This window comes from Coffea arabica, unplaced genomic scaffold (assembly GCF_036785885.1).
Source record: "Coffea arabica cultivar ET-39 unplaced genomic scaffold, Coffea Arabica ET-39 HiFi ptg000032l, whole genome shotgun sequence".
In the NCBI taxonomy this organism is placed as follows: domain Eukaryota; kingdom Viridiplantae; phylum Streptophyta; class Magnoliopsida; order Gentianales; family Rubiaceae; genus Coffea; species Coffea arabica.
In genome coordinates this window covers 81,200-98,811 of record NW_027266180.1, presented here as the reverse complement: position 1 = coordinate 98,811, position 17,612 = coordinate 81,200, and the positions used below count along the sequence as shown (strand labels likewise).

Below are 17,612 nucleotides of genomic sequence, written 5' to 3'. Positions count from 1 at the left end.
TTTTAGTCATCTACTAAAATGAAGTTAGGTGTCAAAATCTTCTTTCTTCTGCTTGATTTACAGTCTTTTTCTCTCTTCAGACATTTTGTTCTCACTAGCTTTGATAATCACTATGTTTACAAATTCTTGCTTTCTTCATATCCTTTATCCTCTGTTTTGTAGCACAAATAAAAATAGAATGGAGATTAAACAAACACCAGTTTTCATACCATATTTTTCCATAAAAGGGAGTGGATAAAAGTTCTAGCAATCAATGAAAATGACAAAACAGTTTCTTCACCTTCTATTGCAAAAGTATGAATGCAAAAGAATTAATTGTGCATTATCTTTGCTCATTGCTACTAAGAATTTGCATCATAATTGTCTGCTAGTGGCAAAAAGAACAAGACAATGAGACCCAAGGATTCATGATTGCCTCACCTTAATCTATAATCAAACCCAGGGATAACAGTTCAATAAGTATAAATTACATAAAAGTTTCTATGTCATTTTGACATGGACTCTAATTGTTTTAGCATTAATCAAGAATTCAAAATAGTAAAATCATCCAGACTTGCCCATTTACCATCTTATCTCATGATTGTGATGTTCCCTGACTGCATGAAAGGCACAATAACGGGACCCAAATCGTCATTTAAGTCAATAACTGGACAGAAGAATCAACAAATGATTTGTTCTTACAATTAATCTAACTGTTTAATAATTATAAGTCTATATAAGTTTTCATGTAGTTTTTAACATTCTAATTTTTTTGCTTAGTCCTATCAGTTATTCATAGTCACTCATTGAACAACACCTCTAAACATATTGATAGGAATATGGATTGTGTTGGTCAACTGGTCTAATGATTATTATACATTAGGGATTTGTTTGGTCTAATGAAAGCCACAATAACACGACTTGCTGAAGTTATTGAACACCATAACACCACCTGTGTCCTTCAACAAAAACATGCCAATTTATTGATTGCCATTAGAAGTGATAGATGAAGAACATTTTCCAACAGGAAGGTGACCAACACCTGGCTGACTACCCGAACAACAGCCTCCTCATCCTTCACCTATTTTTCCATTAAAGTCTCCTGTTCCTCCTCCATTCTCTGTTTCTCTCTCACACAGACACACAGTCATGGATCTCCATCTTTCTGCATCTTGCATGTGTGGCTATGGTAATATACATAGAATCTGAATCTAGGGCCTCTCTGATAGATTGTTAGGGAGAACGCAGACATGAGAAGAGTGAATGAAGACACAGAGCATACTTGGGGGCAAGAATTTTAGAAATTTCTAGTTGACTTGCTCTATCAATTGGGAGCTGTAAAACTTTCATTTCTGGATTTTTTTTCTATTTCTGAATGAGTTTGATTCCAATTTTATATTAGAAGGTTAATTTTTATGTCTTCAATTATTCTGGGTAGGTTTTTTGTGGTTCTTTCAGCTTGATACAGGGAAATGACTGATCGTGAAATGTAAAATGTTTTCAGGGAAACAATATCCAATAGCTATTCAGACATCACAAAACAATAGGAAATGAAACATCTTGGAAGTCCTTTTGACACCAAATCATTTTACATCTAACCAAATGGACACTAGATGACGAATTTTGGAATGGCCAAAAGTAAAACTCAATTTCCCCCCATTAAGCAGAATTAGAGTGTCGACTGCCATCCTCATGAACTCAGTAGCAGATGAAGATAAAGAAAAAGTTTAAAGATCATCATCAGAAACAAATTGCCTTTATGCACATTTCTAGAGCAACATCTATTTCCAATTGTTACCAACTGCGCCAAAAATTTTCTGTGGCACAAAATAGGGACAACAAAAGCCACATTTTCACTATAAACTGTCAAATATAGGTTACAGAGTCTTTTCAACTCTACAAGTATGAGTTACTTAAATATTAGAGAAGCAGAAATGACACGTGGAAAGGCCTATGTGATCTGGGAACATCAGTCTCATTCTAATGAAACTAATAAGCAGCTTTGAACGTCAAGTGTTGCCTATCAGGGGAATCTGGGCCCCAAAACACATGCATAGAAGGATATCCAGGTCAAATCCAGGTCAATAAAAACATTAGGAAGGAAAATTCAGGTCAATAACTTGTAAACTAGTTAGAAGGATATCCAGGTCAAAACCGGATCAATAAAAACATTCAACAGCCAAATGTATATCTCTCTTAATATTGGGAAGGAAAATAGCAGAACCAATAATGATCAAAAACATCAATATGATGAATTAATAGCAGTCATATAAAAGCTGAAACATTAGTGCAACCAAGAAATCACATGGTATGAACCATATACCGAGCCAAATGAAGCAAAATTAGGAGAAAGTACCGATCACAAAATCTATAGATAAATGGAGGGTCAACCATCCATCAGAAAGATTAAGAAAAGAACTAATATCCAATCTAAATAAGCAAGGGCTACCACCAGCCAGGTGATTTCTTCAAACAGTTAAGCCATATGCTTCTGTGGCAATATTAACAGTAAATCATAGGAATCTCACGATCATACGCATTCAATGATTTCGAGACAGTAATGGTGCAACACAAGTATTTCTGTTTTTAACCACGAATACATAGAAACTCCTCTATTGCTTGGACGACACCAACTTCAAATTTAACATAATTCACCCTTTGACTGCCTAGATCTCTTAATTTGAATACAACTTTCTTTGAGAAAACAGTTTACTAACACAACTAATAACCAAGAAGCAAGCTACCGTATCAAGATGTGAAGGACTAATTTAATACTCTGCAATCATCTAAATCAACCATGATGAATTATCCAAGGAAATGACAGTCCTACAGACAGAACTGGGAGACATCTGTGCAAAATATGCAGACCAGATATCGGGAGAAAAAAAAGGGTATGGCAACATACCAAGTAATCAGCATACTGGGACAATGTATGGACACCTTGAACGTAATCTGCCGCAGCATCTTCGCTGGTCTTATTTTTTCCAAGGTTGACCCCAAGAATTCCAGGACCAGCTTTGCCTCCATGGTTTACATCATCTTCAGTAGAAGATGAAGTGCTTGATGTTTCCAATTTCCTCTTCCCATGCTGGGCTCCCAATCTCTTCGCAACAGCAACAATTCCCTCACTATTAAAGCCACACCTATTAATAATTGCACTGCAAAAAGTTCGAGAACATGATTGACTAAGAATCTGGATAACAAAATACACGACACCTTGCAACTCAAAAGAAAATTTGACAATACATGAAAACAAGGAAATGAACAAAAAATGTCATTCTAATCAAAAGCAAAATTCATATGTCGTTACCCTTCCTTAGGTAATCTGAATATACGAGGCTTAGGATTGCCTTCCTGGGGAACAGGAGTTACGGAGCCAACCTCCACAAAACCAAAACCAAGTCCAAGTAAACCTTCAACAGCCTCAGCATTCTTGTCAAAACCAGCAGAGAGACCAATAGGATTGGAGAATCGCTTCCCCCACACTTCTTGGCCCAATATGGATGGATCTGGCCTTTTCTCCCTTGGAACCCATCCACGAGCCGCGGCCGAGACAGCTAGTCTGTGGGCAACCTCTGGGTCCAGGAAGGCAAAAAATGGATTTACTAGTTTTGTTGCAGAGAAAAGCCAGCCACTGCACAAGTTTTCACAAAACCAGTTGTTCCCATCACATTACTAACAAAGAAATAAAGCAAACAATTAGCATTGACGTATAAAGATGCTTTGGAAGAAAATGGAAGAATCAAGGTAACCAACCATCAATTAAATAAGACTCTAGGTTCAAACCTATTGAAGCCATCTCAACGAAAGGTTCCAGAAGATTCAAACCCAGAGATGCCTAAAGTAAAACTAAAACAGAAAATTAGAAATGAGTCCAAATTTGATGTTAATGATTTTATATTAGCTCCAACTATTCCACAGTCACCATAACAAGATGATTTGTCTTACAATGATATGTATAGTAAAAGCACAAAAGAATTTCTGAAAAGACTGTTGATCCACAAGTAGGCCTTCATTCCTTTGTCTGGGTCAGATGACATAAGTACCAGAAAAAATCTCTTTAGTTTACTACTCAAATTGGATATATTTGACATGCTTTCAGCTAAAGATAATCTGTAATTGCCCCTTTGTCTCTTCCTTTGACTCTTGATACAGAACAGGGAAGAAGATTTGAGTAGATCTCAAGTCTATGAGAAATGTATTGATACAATGATTGTTTAATTAATACCTAAGTTAATAAGTCTAACTTCATTTTCCTTTCTCTTTTGTTCTCTTGATGCTCCTTAGAGTGAAAAGAATCATGAGAATTAGAAGGATCATTGAAAACTGATGTCATTTCCATTTTATACCAGAATGAAGCAGCCGCAGGTTAATTGACATCAATAAAGCATCAAATCTTACAACCTGACCTATAAGAATCAAGGTCTATCTCCTCTTTCACAATGAACCATCAAGCGAAAAGAGCACCCTCTCACACCTGCATCCTTCCCATCTCTCATTTCCAACACCGAAGCAATAGCATATATGGGGAATGGCAAAACCCGACAAGAGTATGGGGAAACTAGCTAACAATCACTTGAATCATCATGCATATGCTACAAGTGAAAGGACTTCTCGCGAATGAATATGCAGTTGAAGCTACATGTTGTTGGTGCAAGAAAACCATTTCTGGGAACTAATGAAGTTATCATGTCCTTATAAAAACTGCTCTGACTTTTTTATATATGGATAGAAGAAAAACACCATATGGAGAGGTTCAATTAAAATAGCATATCGGACACTATTATGTCTTATTATGTTTGGCACTGACAAGTGACACCAGATGGACGCCAGCTGCCACACTCGGTGTTGGAAGTTAAAACCATGAATTTTGATGCGTTCCTTCTTCACAATCCAAACCTTTACAAGGAAAGTTGAAATATTCTAACACTAATCCCCCTTAAAGTTGAAAGATCTAGCCTGTTCTTGGAACCACAGTACCATGCAGAAAAACTATTTCTCGAGGTCCTACCATAAATAAAGTCTAACAAACTACAAAGTGCCAACACTCGAAATAGTAACTAAATGCTTTCAGCTTGGATTTCCTAGAAAAGGCAAAAATATATTGATTTATACTTTGTATTAGCACTTGGCATACCATTGGTCTTACTTCAATTTGGCCAAAATGGCACCCCGAAGAGATTAAATTCAGACAAAATGACAAGAAGTAATTGCATAAAATAACTCAATTCTAGGGGCATACAAAGATGCCATCAGAAAACTGCTTTTGGACACGTGTCACATGCCATACTACATAGAGCCAATTATGTTACAAGCATTATCTAGATAGTTACATAATAACTTCACCACATTTGTGGGCTTTGATCCAAAACAAGATTAGTAATAGCTTGCAAACTTTTCAAAACTGAATCCCTAACCATTTCCAAATACTACAATCTTCTAAGAAGACTGAAGAAGTGAACTTGGTACTTTTAAAGTATCCAGTATGCTCCCGCATTTATTAAATGTAATAGCCGCTAATACTACTGCATCAGACCTATTAATGAACTGCAATCACATAAACAAAGTACCAGCAACCTATTCTCAGGAATAAAAGGTCATTGTCTTTGAGCACTTCACTGAAATTATTCATGCACTCATTTACTGAAAAGTTTTGAGTCAACTTTAGGAAACAGAAATTTAGTACCAGAAAGTAACTTCGTCCACTGTACTCGCATAGGCACCTCCACCAATAAGTAGAGCAATAGTAGCTCCAGTAAATAATCTCCCCTACATTTTATCAAGGCCAAATATAGAAAAATTAACTATATTTTATATATACTTGAACCACATTCACTAAAATAAAAACAATAGTATGAATGAAATAAACCGATACAAGACATATGTCATACAGATACAAATAACAAAAGTAATAATCGATGAAGTTTCAATTTTTAAGACAATTTCCAACTTGGTTAAGCTGTTAAACTATTCTTAAGAGTACCACAATCTCCAATTAATTAATTGTACAAAACATTTACAATAAAAGAGAAAACCCGGCACATGTAAAACCCAAAAAAAATGATAACCCTTATTTTGGTAACGGAAAAACTACTCGCTTGGGTCACCTCCATTATGGATTCATAACACCCAAAAAAAGGTTAAATTAATAACAATTTACAATAAAAACAATCTAGTAAAAAAGATACTTACTTTTTTGGAAGAATAAGGGATTTTACGAGCCGGCGGTGGTGGTGGAGGTGAAGGAGGAGTGGAGGTGCAGAAACGACTTCGCTTAGCAAAATCAAAGTTTGGCTTGCTTCTACCATTGCTGGAAACAGCTTCTTTGATCAATCTGAGAACAACCCTCGTTGCCATTTACTTGGAAAAGTATGAAAAAGAAAATTCTATTGCAAGCAAAATAAAAAAAAAGGAATTAATAGTGCAGATAAAAGATTAGTCGAATCAATTTTACTGCAAAAGTTTATTGTTCCGGAAATTGCTGAAGTCGCTCAAATATTGACTAGGAAATAAGAATGTATATACGACATAGTTTTGTCCTCTCTGAGCGCGAGCGGAGGGAACTGAAGGGGTTTTGAAGAGGGTTTTGACGATTTTTGCTCGGGTGGATGAATGGGCGACTGTGGAGGAGTTTTGTGACTCGTTGAGCGCGTGAGCGCGTGTGATTGGTTAAAAAGTTTCCGGTTTAAAAGGGTAGTTAAAGAATAAACCCTTGTTAAAACTTAGGGGTGGCAATAGGGCGGGGTTGGGGCGGGGGATCCTGGTTGTCAAATAACTGCCCTCATCTCCCGTCCCATCCCCTTGCCCGCCTCTTGCCCTCCACCCCCAGCCTCGTTTCCTGCGTGGAATAAGAAATCAATTTATTATAAATATTTATTTACAATAATATAATTGTAAACAATGTTAAATAAGATTAAAAAGCTGTTAAGATGGAAATAAAACATAACAAATCAAGTTACATTCAGTGTGGAGGAAGAGAACCGATCGAAATAAAAAAGGGTTAGGAGCAAAATAGGTTGGAATTGGATAGCTTAATCTTTGTGGGGGCGTTATAAATAAATCAACAATAGTCCAAGAAATTTCTTCAGTTGTTATGGTGGCCGTTGACACTGACTAGCATTGTACTTGTAAGTAAGAGTGCAACTTTAGAAAATTTAGAATTGTATTATATTTATATATATATATATATTTTTTTTTTCTTGTATGCAAGGGACGGGGCGGGGGTAGACACCAAAATTTCATTAATTCAATTTTAAGCTTTATTTAATTAATTAATTCAATTTTAGCTTTATTTATTTATTTAATTCAAATTTTTAGCTTTATTCATTTATTTAATTTAATTTTAGCTTTATTTGTTTATTTAATTCAATTTTAGCTTTATTCTTTTATTATTATTATTTATTCTTGTTTTCATTTTTATTTTTATATTATTTTATTTTAATTGATTTAAGGTTGCAAATAGTAATTGGTGTTTATTTTTATTTTGGTATGTGATAGCCTCACCTCCCCCTAAGGCGAACCAAAGGGTTCGGTGGATCGCCTGCCCAATTCTCGTCGGAATTCAGTCATACCTTAATCAATTCTGAACTAAAATCATAAGAATTCGTATAACCATAATTCAAAACTTAAAACAAAACTCATATACATTGCTATCTCAAAAGGGAGTACAAACAGCGAATATACAAAAGTTCTCAATTCTTCATACATCCAACCCGTGCCAAAAGGTAGGGCGAGAACCATTACAAAAGAATCAAAAGAACTAGACAGGCTAGTCTATACCGGCTCTCGTCCTTGCTCGCCTTCCCCTGTTAAGGAAAACAAAACTAAAGGAATGGGTTAAAAGCTCAGTGAGGTTCCGAACACATAATCAAACAAGCAATCCAATACATTAAACATAGAGTATCAATAATTCAAGAAACATTTACAAGACAAAGCGATAATAACACATACATTAAAAGGATACGGGCTCACAGGGAGCCATTTATTCGTTCGTTCGTTCGTTCTCCTGTCATTCCCCTTATTCCTCCAATCATTTGAAAATGCATTTTTGTAAGTAAAACCTTCGTTCGTTCGTTCACCCCCTCCTGGACGTTGATTAGGCTCCACCCGACAACAAGATAATACTTGAATATACCAAATATTCATCTAGGATCACCATATCGCCCGACCGAGTCCGCTTCTGACTCGAGTCGACAGGTAGCCAAGGGCAAGGGCCCAGTTCAGCCAAACGGCTTACATTCATGCGCGACTAGCATTTAATCATGTAATCATTGAAAATTTCACATTTATTTAGGTCGAGTGTGATAAAGTACACACTCGCCTAGAAAACTCATTTTTGGAATCATTGAAAGCACTTAACACATTATCAAACAACAACAACAAGCCATGAAATCCAGGAAAATATAACAAACAAGGAACACTCACATATTTAAGCAAAATAACGTCCAAAGTGTTCTTTCGGTTATTATTCTCAATCACCAAGGAACCCTGATAGTAATCAAAAGAACACATTACGCTTCTACCATAAAAACCTAAGTGATTCAAAGAGAATCCAAATACGTACTAGTGCAATACATAAATATGAGTTTTAAGGTGAAAAGTGTATATTTAGATTAGAGGACATTAGTAACTAAGAGTTTTCCCAAATCAAACACAAAACCATACCAAAAAAAGTTTTTAGAAAATTCCATTGAAAATCAATTAATAGTGCCACTTCAAAATACGGTCGGATATGAAAAGACAGTTGTTCAAATTTTCGTAAATCTCTTCGTTTGGTCCGAAATTAACTCATATGTAAAGAAATAACGTATAACAAATGTCTTGGGTAAAATCAAACCCTAATAATAATAACCAAGAGAAAATATTACAGTTAAACCCTCAAAGTTTAGGTGAACCAAAAAAAATCCGAATATTTACTTGTACAAAGTATAAATATAGGTTTGGAAGTGACAAGAGTACATCTACCAAGCCCTCGGGTGCAAATTTGGGCAGCACGCCCTTTGTATTTACATATTTTCCATCCATTTAGGACTTCATTTTTTCCTTAATCAATCCCAAAGTCATACACAATGTAAGCTTATTATAATAGCCGTTCAATAGGCTCAGAGTCATACAAGTACAAAATTAAACTAGGTACATGTCCAAAAATGAAATCGAAGGCATAAATCAAAAGACAGATTTGCCGTCACTTAGCGTAACGAGCACAATCGAAGCTATGTTTATCCGATTGGGGTGCAATTTATACTATTTCTAAGTTAAGACAGAGTGCTACAACTTTGATTAAGACTACTCAGTCCAGTTCATAGTATATCTAGGTCAAAAGTCCGGATTACAGAACCAAAATCTCACATTCGGGCTAGTTAACTGCATTATGCGTAAACGATAAGAACTCAGGCTACCGAAGTCCGATTGAAGTGTTTTCAATTGCGTTGGAAAGCTGAAACATAGGGCTAAAAGGTTCATGTTTTGGAAAAAGACTGGTTTGGTACGGATCAAGGTGAAAAATGCAGCCAACATGAGGAAATGTTAAAACTGTCAGCTGGATGCTACCTAGGGCAGTCTCAGGTTGTTGGATTGAGTTGAAATTTTATAGGAAGCTATAAAACATCATTCTCTACAACTTTCATGTTTTGTACTAAGCCCAATTCAACCTCTAGCATGGTCAAACAGTGCCAGTCAGAACTGGAGAGGTGCAAAACCGAAAATTTGGAATTTATGCCTACAAGTGCTAATCTTCATAATTCTAGCTTAAAACACTACCTCACCTCCTTATCTACACTTATTCCCATCATAACCCATCTAAACAAGAAGAAATATGGTTGATCAATACAAACCCTAACTCACCAATTCTCCCAAAATCACCACAACTACCTCCATAGTTACCAATTTAACCAAATCATGAGTTATATAACTTAAACAAAAGTAAAAGAACCAAAGATAAGGGACAGCCAAAATACCTCAAGAACAAGCTTTCAAAGGATATCCTCTACCTCTCTTTGAAATTTTTGGTTCTTTAAGCTTCCCAAACTCTCAAACTATTGATTAATCGGTTTAGATTTCTTGTTTTCTCACTTAAGTGGATCAAACTCAAGATAGATTGTGGTTTCTTTCTCTTGGCTTTTCTTCCTCTCTCTCTCGGCTGGTAGGCAGAAAATGAAGGCTCAATGAAGTTTCAAGAAGGTTAAAAATGATAGAAATGAATTTGGGTCAAATGTGACAAGTGTCACACTTTGATTGGTAGTCAAATTTTGTTCTTTTCTCTCTCATTTTTGGTCCAATATTTCGGCTGCCTTGAAGATATTTTGGGCTGATATTAATCACTTAATAGCAAGGAGATTAAGGTAATAAAGTAGTGCTCAAGTGGTGCACTCACTCGGTAACAAACGGTACCCGTCGGTTCAACTCGTTTTTTCTTAAATCACGTATACTAGGGTTTTATCTTATAATTCACTAACTTATTATCACCACTTCTAATCACACACTTAATATCATCTAAAACTCACTCTTAATCACCAAATTTGATCCACCCTCTGTACCGGATAGTCACACTACGAAAAGGCGTAAAAACCCTAATTCATGCTGATTTAAAACACGAAAAGTGAAAACCCTACTTTCTAGGTTCATTTGCACTTATTATGGGGTGATTAGATAGCAGGGCTATTATAAAGTAATAATTTCCAAATAATTTCCGAATAAAAGGGAATTTTTAAGAAAAATATAATGAAATTTTTCCAGTCGTCACATGGTACATTAAGATTCATCATTTTTCTTTTCTTTTTTTAAAACATTTTTTTACACTAAATTTCAAACAAAGGAAATTCTTAATAAAGATCCATTTATCTTCTTCAAACTCAGTTTTTGCTAAGTGAAATGATATTTTGCAAGGTAATTAGAAATTAACATTCATTTATCATAAATTGGTTTTTTTAAGAAAAAAAAGAAAAAGAGAAAAAAGAAAAGAGAGAAAAACATAATTACAAGATAATAAGTGGTACATATGCAATAGAGCCAAGTGGGGCGCATGCAATAGGGACAAGTGTCCCTTTATTTCTTTGACAACACAACACTTAGAAAGCGAGGTGTTAGGACACATGGAGACCTAAGGAAATTTGAGAGACAAAAAAAAAGGGAACAAAAAAAGAAAGGGACTTCGGCAAAAGGAGAAGAGGAAAAAGAAATTGGAAAGAGGTCAACAAGAAAGAAAAACAGAGAGAGGCTTCGGCTAAAGAACAGAGCAAAGAAAAAGAACAAAAAAAGAGGGGAAAAAGGGGAGCTGCAAAAACAGAGGAGAGGAAAAGGGGCGGCGGACGGCGAGTAAGAGGCTTGCAAAAAAAGAAAAGGGGGGACTGAGCGAGGAAGGCGGAACCAAGCAAGGGGCAAGAAAGACAGAGAAGAGTGAAAAACAGAGGACAAGAAAAGGGGGGCGGATTGAAGAGAGAGCTTAGGAGCAAGAAAACAGAGCAAGGGAAAGGGAAAATCTGGAAAATTGGGAAAGAGCTTCGGGACAAAAACGAAAGAGAGCAAGAGTGATAGAGGGAGAGAGGACGGAAAAAGCTAGAAAAACAAGAAACCAAATGAAGGAAAAAGGCGGTGGACGGAGAGGTTGAAGCTTGTTGCCAGTTCCGGAATTTTCCATTACCGCCTACAAATCTGCACCGAGAAAGTACTGTAAGTCATCTTCTTCCTTTAAAAATTTCATTTTTCTCTTCAAGCTCAGATTTTCGAAGCTCTCAAAGCACGTTTTTTTTTTCTAAATTGGCTCATTACGATGTTTTGCTGATTATACACGATGTTGGAATATGGATATTTTATATGTTGATTGGAGTTGAAATCCCTTTTGTTGCTGACAATTTTGGGACCGATTATAGTTTCAATGGAACAAAGAATTGATGAAGTTTCTAATACCCCTAACCTGTTTGATAAAATGCCCAAACAAGAATCTCGAACCAAGAGAGTACATCTTATGCATTTTCTGTTTGCATTCAAGAGGAACCTGGCCAGTCCAAAGCTGGCCAGAACCTGTGCGTTTCACCAGTTAGGGAGGGGAGAGAAGCCAAATGATTTTTTGAGTTATTTTTCATTGTCGCTGCCTCTTGTATCTTGCAATGGTGTGGTGTTTTGCCTTGTAAAGCTGTTGGATTTTTGAAGCATCAGAGGTTGCAGAAGCTTTTCCCTTTCAGTTGCATCGAAGAAGAAAGCTTCTGCGAAGCATGAAGCATAATTTTTTGAAAATTTGCAATTTAACCCCTTAATTTCTGTCTAATTTCATTGTGGCCCAAAAAGATAAAAAATCGAAATAATTTGGCCCTTTTAAGTTTTAATCCTCCTTTTATATCTTCAGTGAGTTGTTGGGTAGATTAATTCTGAGATTTATGGTATGATTAGGTTCTAATACTTTATAGTTATCTTATTATTTTGTTGGGTTTAACAAAAATTAGTTGAGAATTGGATTAGGTTTAATTCAATTGGGTCTTGATGGTGGGTTTGCCTGTTTTGATTGGGTTTTGTTTGTTTATTTCCTGGGTTTGTAATTTGGGCTTGGGGTTAAAGTCCATGCATTTTTATTGGATTTGCTTGATAAAAATAATAGACTGGCCCGGTCCTTTTGCCTTGGACTTTCGGTTGGGCTTGGAAAGCTTTAGCCCAAGAAAATAAGGAAAATGGCCCAATGGCCTGATCCATTAAGAGACCAGAAAATGAATTTGCAAATCAGTCCTTGTACGTCTAAATAATTATGCTAAAACCCTAAAAACTTTTAACCTCTTTCAATTAGGTCCTTAATTTAGTTACAAATAGATCCCTATACTTTATTTTTATTTAATTGTGACCTCAAATTTTTGCAATAATTATAATTTAACCCCTAAAAATTTATTAATTTTTACAATTAAGTCCCTACTTGTTTTAATTTCTTAAATGTAGGTTGTTACATTCATTTAAATGATTTAATTGATTCAATTTCATGTTTATTTTTATCTTTTATAATTATTTGTTAATTAAAGTAATGCCTTGACCTTTTTATTTGTTTTTGGAGGATAAATAAGAAAATTTTCATTTTCTTAGATCACCAATTCAAGGGAGGTATATTCTATCCTTTATTTTTATTTTATTTTATTTGATCCTATGTGATTTTATGTGCGTAATTGCATGATTTTTGAATGTTTTATTTTATTTTCATTTATTTATTTAGTCACTTTAATTGTTTTAATTTTGTATATTTATTTTAATTTAATTTGTAATTATTTGGAGGGCAATTACATACCAAAATTGTAATAATTAGGTTATTATTTTATTTCATTCTTTACCCCCTTAGATTGTAGTTAGGGCCCCCAAATGTAATAGTTAGGGTTTTATTTACTGTATTTGCACTGTGTGTTTTGCATGCTTATGTGCTTACGTGTTACTCGCTTTCTTAGAGTCCTGCATCTAGATATCATGCTTATGTGCTATGTGCTATATGTGATTTATGTGTTTATTTGCTTTATTATGTTTTATATGATTTATTTGATTGTAATAAATGCATGACGTCACCACACTAGTCCAACGCTAGTTGTGACCCCCTTTTTCCGCTACCACACTAGTCCAACGTTAGTTGTGACCCTTTTTTCCGATTTCTCACTAGTCCAATGCTAGTGAAAATTTATTGACATGGGTTAGTCTAATGCTAGATCCTTAGAGACTGTCTTTGCGTTAGATCATATTTTGTGTGACAATCACTACATTTTCATACATATTTTTTACTTTTTAGAGTTTTTATCATTTTGCATGACATTTCCCTTATATGTATATCTTTTATCCCATTTTCCCTTATATATATATTCCTTACCCCTATGCGTGAGATATGACATTAAACTTGCATTTCATTTAAGAAAATTAGAACTAGATTAGGTCATTTGTTTGACTAGATAAGAAATACGAGAAATATGGGATATGGACGAGTGTGGCCTTCTAGCCTTAGCACGCTCGTATTTCATCTATTAAAGGAAAAATTAAAGTCACGAATATTAGATCCCCGCACCCATTATGATACTGTAGACACCAAAATTTTGGTGTAGTTTTATTTACTTTTATTTTTATTTGTTTTTTTTAGTTTTTTATTTCCTTTTAGTTTTTATTTTTATTTTATTTTATTTTTTATTTTAAAGTCATTTTAGCATAGAAATTTATCAAAAAACATGCTTTACTTATTTTAGATTCAAGATTATCGTTTTTTAATTAAAAAAAAAAGAGAAAAAGAAAGAAAAAGAAAGAGAAAAAAAAAGAAGAAAGCAAGCTCATACACCGAACCACACAGGATCCGAGCCCTTGCCTTCATTTTTTTTACCACCACAAGGTACAAAACGGTGAAGAAAACTCCAATTTCACTTCTTGACTCCATTTTTCTCCTCCGTCTGATTCGTTCCGACAAAAATCCCTAGTTTGATCCAAGGTTTGTGATAAAACATAAAAATCTAAGGCTGTAAAAAATGCAAAAACAAGATGGAGTTTTCCGTGCCTTAGATGCTAGGGTTCAGGAGGAAGTTTCTGATATAAAAAGCTGGAGAGAGGGTTTAGAAGGGGTTTTTTGGGGGACGGCAAAAAGAAAGAAACGAAGGGAGGACTTGACGGCTGGTTGAGAGAGAGGAGCGACGAGGGTTTTAGAAGAAAAAGAACGCAGCTTTGTGGCGGCTGGAAAGGAGATAAATTGAGAGATTGAGGGAGGAGACCGAGAGCTGAGAGGGGAGGTAGACGGCTAGAGAAAGAAACCATGGAAGCTGGGTGGTGGTTGAGAGGTTGAGAGAATAGACAAAAAACTGGAGGTTACGGAGGGATTAGAGGAGAAAATAGAGAGGAACGACAGAGGGTTTTGGGGGGAGTTGAGAGTTTTGACGGCGGAGAAAAACCAGAAAGCTTGTTGACGGCTGAGGGTAGCGTGAAGGCTAGAGAGAAAAGGAGGTTAGGGGCAGCCGAGAGCAAGAGGAGGAGAGAACCACCTTGCGAGATAGAAACTGAGAGTGACAAACCAGCGGAGAAGAGAAAAAACTGGAAAGAGAGCAAAATGACAGGGGTTGCCGGATCTCCATACTTTCACTTGCGGTTTCCTTCACCAAGGTTGCAGCAGGTTACGTTGGTCTATTGTGAAGCCCAATCATCTCTCAAGGAGTCAGCCACCGTTGCTGTCAACTGTAAGGTTCCTTTTCGTTTTTTTTTTACCTGTAGTGTTGTTAGCAAATTGATGCGAGATATAGTTATCGGCTTGCCTGTCTCCTGTCTCTGATATTCATGTCTTCCTAAGGTTTCTATCTTTGATGAAGGGGTCAGTCGGGTTGTAAATGTTTTAGTTATGTTGTATATGTTTGGGTTTCATGATCTTCATTAGATTTTTATTCTTAACGTTTTCTTGGTTACTGTTTCTTTTACATTTTGCAATGTGATGATGGGTTTTAGCCGTAGAAGGTATGGGTAGCCTGATCTATGTTGGGTTGGGAAACTGGATCGCATAATTTGTGGTTTGAATAATGAAACCCACAGAGGTTGCAACAGACCTTCGAATTTGAATGATGGAATCCTTGATTTCATTGCTGAAAACTCAAGTTTGGAGCTTGATTAAGTTTTTGTTGCATTTTACAAAGAAGATTGCGATTCCGGGATTGAATTTTTACTTTGTTTGGATTGCTGAAATTCTGGCTGGGCTGAGATATGGGGATTGAAATTTTACTTTATTTGGATTGCTGAAATTCTGGCTGGGCTGAGATATTACAACAATGTGTGCAGAACCTGTTCTTTCCTTGTTTTCTGGTCGGGTCTTAAGTCTGTTTTGGCCGAGTGAAAGTGGCATGAACATATGTTGCGGCTGAGTTTCTTTTGCTGCATTTTCTTTGTTGTTCTCGGCTGGGAGTAGGGGTAAGCAACCATGTTTGATCAGTGTGCGTTTGGCATTCATTTGCGTGAGCTTGAAGCTGCAAAATTCGTATCAAAGCAAAAAGCTGTTGCATTTTTCTTGCTGTTTTCTTTTCCATGGTTGCTCAATGAATCTTTACACTTAAGTTGCATGCTTAATCTTATGTTGAAGGGAAGAAATGGAAAGTTTGGTGCTGAGTTTGCATATTTGGGTCTCAAACACTTGAACTATGATCAAACACTTTGCTGGAAAATGAATAAGTTAGAATTGCCGAACCTTTTGCATAAAACTCTCCAGCGCTTGCGTGATTTCCCTTTTATGTTTTGGTTTGTTCAGATGTTGAAATTGCTGTCATGTTGCTTAGATTAAGTTTGGGATGTTTAGGTTGAAAAGTTTTGATCAAAAAAAATGTGTTGAGATTGATAGCTGCTTACGAAAATGAAAGTTACGGTAATGTCTTGGTTGTAGAAAGCTTCACCAAGAATGCTTCTTGTTGCAAGCGATGCATGCATTCTTGCATGGAAAATGTTTAAAATTTTTTTCCTCTTAACCCCCCCAAGTCCTTTCTTGTTTCACTATGACCCAATCATGTTCTAATTTCTTGCAATTAGATTCTAGAGTAATTGCGTTTTGAACCATTACTTGGCCTTATTATTACTCTTGGACCCTTGAAGTTCCTAAAATGTTTTAATTGGGTTTGAGTGCTTGATTAAAGTTTGCAATTGGGTCCCTGGTGGTTTTTTTCTATTTTTTGAATTTTGATCAATAATTTACTTTCTTGGGAATTATGCATTATGTGATTTCATTTGAGTTGTAATTGGAAGGGATTGGGTGATTTTGTTTATACTTTACTATTTAATTGGTGCCTTGACCTTTTATTGTTTTGAAATTAATATCTCATTTACTCGATTTCCATTGCAAGGGAGGTAATCTTTCTCCTTGATTTTATTTTTTCTATGTGCTCTTATGTGTTTTGTGTGAATATGCATGCTTTAATTTGCTTTTCATTGTTATTAATGATTTAATTGCTTGTGTCGCTTGCTTTTATATCGCTTTCTTTAATTAAGCAAGTTATTCGTGGGCATTGGAACCCCAATTTGTAATAGTTTAGTATTTCTTTTAATCGTTTATTTATTTATTCCCCCTTCTAGATTGTAGTAGGGCCTCCCTAATGTAATAGATAGGGTTTTATTTGCTTTATTTGTCTTATGTGTGTTTTGCATGTCTATGTGCTATATGTTATCGGTTTCTTAGGTTTTGGCATCTAGATATGCATGCTTATGTGTTATGTGAATTACGTGCTCACATGTCTACTTGCTTTAATTATACACATTACTTATATATGTGTACGATGGATGCAAACGCACGTAACCATGGCTAGTCCAATGCTAGTCATGGTTGTCCCCTCGAACTCTTGCAAGTCCAACGCTTGTGAGAGAGCGTAGATGTGAGCTAGTCCAACGCTAGCCCTTAGGAGCCCTTCGCGCATTAGATCATGATTGTGTGATAAATCATTTCACCTCATGCATATCTTTACTTTTTATGGCCTCTTTTACCATATTGCGTGGCAATTTCCTTATATATGTACACCCCTTTCCCTATATTTTCCCTTAATTGTATATTACTTCTTCCTTTTGCATGAAACATGACATTAGTATTGCATTTCATATAGGCATTAGAACTAGGTTAATTCATTTGCTTGACTAGATTAGAGAAAACCCCTTAAATATGGGATATGGACGAGTTTGGCTTTCTA

At 35.7% G+C, this 17,612-nt stretch overlaps 1 protein-coding gene across 2 annotated transcripts; it reads right to left on the bottom strand.

The window, feature by feature from the left end:
* Positions 1-200: 200 nt before the first annotated feature.
* Positions 201-6,722, bottom strand: LOC140032740 (dihydroorotate dehydrogenase (quinone), mitochondrial-like). Of its 2 annotated transcripts, XM_072073499.1 has the most exons (4): positions 6,172-6,722; positions 5,666-5,748; positions 3,290-3,613; positions 201-3,137 (listed from the first exon to the last, which is right to left on the bottom strand). In XM_072073499.1, the coding sequence occupies exons 1-4, from the start codon at positions 6,334-6,336 to the stop codon at positions 2,771-2,773; spliced, it is 939 nt and encodes a 312-aa protein (XP_071929600.1). In that variant the 5' UTR covers positions 6,337-6,722; the 3' UTR covers positions 201-2,770. The 2 variants fall into 2 exon arrangements, with proteins under 2 accessions (XP_071929600.1, XP_071929601.1); XM_072073500.1 differs by lacking the exon at positions 5,666-5,748 and having other exon boundaries at positions 6,172-6,302.
* Positions 6,723-17,612: the final 10,890 nt, after the last annotated feature.